The 3,355-nt window shown below is 41.6% G+C and overlaps 1 protein-coding gene across 1 annotated transcript in view; it reads left to right on the forward strand.

Moving 5' to 3' along the window:
• Positions 1-407: 407 nt before the first annotated feature.
• Positions 408-3,355, forward strand: part of PPP1R1A (protein phosphatase 1 regulatory inhibitor subunit 1A) — a 125,585-nt gene continuing 122,637 nt past the window's right edge. The window contains exon 1 of the mRNA XM_018568710.1: positions 408-625. Coding sequence (XP_018424212.1) covers positions 545-625 — 81 coding nt within the window. The 5' untranslated portion in view covers positions 408-544. The remainder of the gene's footprint in view (positions 626-3,355) is intronic.

Here is a 3,355-nt window from a genome sequence, read left to right on the forward strand (position 1 = left end):
TGATTAAAAAATAGGTGATTACTTACCACTTACGGATCTGCCAAGTGCTCAATATTCTCCCAGGCTTTAACTCCTTCTCTGCCGGCTGTCACAACTGATCTTTACTTAGCTGCATCAGTTGTGATAAGTGGGCATTGTATGGCTGCTCTCAGTATTTGAAGTGAACTGGTGACCTTTGGTAAATCTGTGTTTCTTCAATGCACAAGAAAACTAAAGACTCTTCCTTTGTAGTACAAGTATGTCAACATTTGTGCATTCTATTTATGAAGCACATAAAAGAATCGTCACATTCTACAATACCAGATCATGAATATTTACACACGTATGTTGTGTATGTGTGTGTGTGTGACAGGCTGTGTAGAGATGGGAGGGGGTGAGCAGGGGGAATACGGGCTGCTTAGGTTCAGCCAATCCTCCTCTGCTCTCAGAGTGGAGACAGGAGGAGATAAGGGGCTGGCAAAATCCTTGTAACCTCAGAAAGCAGAATCTGAACAGCACATCTTTGCAGAGTACATTGACCCTGTGCTAAGGCTGGATACACAGGATGGAACCCAACAGTCCTAGAAAGATCCAGTTCACTGTCCCATTCCTGGAACCACATCTGGACCCAGAGGCAGCAGAGCAGGTGAGGAGGAAGGAGGTGGAGATGTGTTCTTTATGGGAAATAGAGCAGACATATAGGAAAGAGTGGAATAGAAATGTATCATCCAGTGCATGCGGGAGAGAGATAGGAAGGGAAGAAGAAGAAGAGTGATAAGGAACAGACATGGGAAGGTTCTACATTTCACTGAAGGAAGGTGAGAGAGTGATAAAAGAACAGAACAGTGCGAAAAGGAATAGAGAGGGTGGAGGACGGAGAAGAAGAGCTGTATATAGTGACGGAGTGAGGGGACATCACTGGAAAAGGTTACTGGCAAGCTCCAAACTGTAACTAAATACCACTTGCCTGCTATGTGATGTGCAGCTGTGTGCCGGCAGATGGGTGTGCCAGTGCAATTCTTTAACAATCTCCAGGGCTATTCTCTGACAATCTCCAAGGTTTTCTCTAACAATCTCAAGGGCTTTCCTCTAACCATCTACAGGGTTATTCTCTAACAATCTCCAGGGCAATTCTCTAACAATCTCCAGGGCAATTCTCTAACAATTTCTAAGGTCAATTCTCTAACAATCTCCAAGGCTATTCTGTAACAACCTTCAGGGTTATTCTCTAACAATCTCCAGGGCTAGTCTCTATAATATCCAGTGCTATTCTCTAGCAATCTCCAGGGCTATTCTCTAACAAACATCCATGGCTATTTTCTAACAAACTCCAGGGCTATTCTCTAACAATCTCAAGGGTTTTTCCTCTAAACATCTCCAGGCTTATTCTCTAACAATCTTCAGGGTTTTCCTCTAACAATCTCCAGGGCAATTCTCTAACAATCTATAAGGCAATTCTCTAACAATCTCCAGGGCTATTCTCTAACAATCTCAAGGCCTACTGTAACAATCTCCAGGGTTATTCTCTAACAATCTCCAGGACTAGCCTCGAACATTGTCTAGGGCAATTGTCTAATGATCTCCACGGCTATTCTCCTAACAATCTGAAGGGCTGTTTTCTAACAGCATCCAGGACTAGTCTCTAACAATCTCCAGGGCTAGTCTCTATAATATCCAGTGCTATTCTCTAGCAATCTCCAGGCCTATTCACTTACAGTCTCAAGGCCTATACTCTAACAATCTCAAGGGCTATTCTCCAGCAAACTCCAGGGCTATTCTCTAAGAGTCTCCAGGGCTATTATCTAGCAATCTCCAGGGCTATTATCTAGCAATCTCCAGGGCTATTATCTAGCAATCTCCAGGGCTATTATCTAGCAATCTCCAGGTCTATTCTCTAACAATCTCCAGGGCTGGTCTCTGTAATATCCAGTGCCATTCTCTAACAATCTCAAGGGCTATTGTCTAACAAACTCAAGAGCTATTATCAAGCAAAAACTCCAGGGCTATTCTCTAATTATCGTTTGTACACATTGATCCTTTTTATATTACACTCTGTGGCCCTGATGCCTGTTATCCAGCATTATGTATTAAACATGCTATATATAATTTGGAGGAGGCACTTGGGAGTTGCATGCGAATAATGGTGAAAGTTTCGGATGAGCTGAAAACAAAGAAATTGCGCTGACAGCGATTGTTTTATATAATAGTTCTGCACTGATAGTGCTTTTGGGAGTTACCGGTAACTGTCTCTGTTCCAGACTGATCACACTAATAACTACAGATATGGAGTATGATGCTGTACATGCACATTGATTCTGTTCAGAAGGAGGCTTTCTTGTAAAAATATTTCAGTGAGTGACTGACGAATGATTACATGAGGAATCTTTATGTGAAAAATTAGGAGAAGTTGTTGTTTTTGTTTGAAAGTCTAATTATGTACATCAGCATCAAATTATTAAACAATTGCCAATAAAGGAAACATTGTTGAGTTAAAATGTAACACACTTAAATTTTTTACGGTGACAGCACCCACTCACTGTACTGTATCCATAGAGGAGCAGCCTTGTCACACTAGGCTGCTTTCCCGATTTGGACTACAAACATATCCCCTTCTCATCTTCATAACACAGGGGGTGGTGTTTTACAGTTCACAGAAGATACCTATGAGGACTTGATAATTTGAGATTTCAGCTGAGTGCACAGGAATGAGAAAGTTCTGGATTTCTTGCAGGATCAGCAGGTATATTTCTATACTTGCAGAAAATGTACTGTGCCAGAAAAAAATTAAACAAACCCAGCCATCACATCTAGGAACTAGTAAGGTGCACTATATTACATTTGTGTACTTGTGTCATTTACATTTTCAGCTTACCCTGAACATTCTAGATGTCTGGCAGTTGTGCGTCTGATAGCTGTACTTTGAGCCATGAACTCGTACACACACATACACATGCAGAATCACATACATACACGCAATAGGGTGAACTTGATGGACCTGTGTCTTTATTCAACCTCAAATACTATGGAACTATGTAACTCAGAACAAGCATGCAGCCAGTGAAATCTAAATGAAGCCAGGGCTCCTTCTTTGCATACTTGTATTAGCTCAGTAAATATTGAAGCCAATAGACCAGCCAACTAATTAGCATTTTTAGACAGACTAGTCAGCAATGCTCAGCCCTCACCATTTTCTCATTGTAGGTTTCTTTATCACTATTTGTGTGATTTGCTAAATAAGCCACCAAACCTGTTTTGCTTCCAAGGCAATAAGCCTTAAAGGCCTTAAGTTTACTTCTCTGACCTTGTTTAATGTTACACCTATGTTCAGGGTGTAACATAAATTATGGTCAGAGCGCCCCTCCCCCCCCCCCCCCCT

Source organism: Nanorana parkeri, unplaced genomic scaffold (genome assembly GCF_000935625.1).
Source record: "Nanorana parkeri isolate BGI_ZX_2015 unplaced genomic scaffold, ASM93562v1 scaffold33, whole genome shotgun sequence".
NCBI classification, from domain to species: domain Eukaryota; kingdom Metazoa; phylum Chordata; class Amphibia; order Anura; family Dicroglossidae; genus Nanorana; species Nanorana parkeri.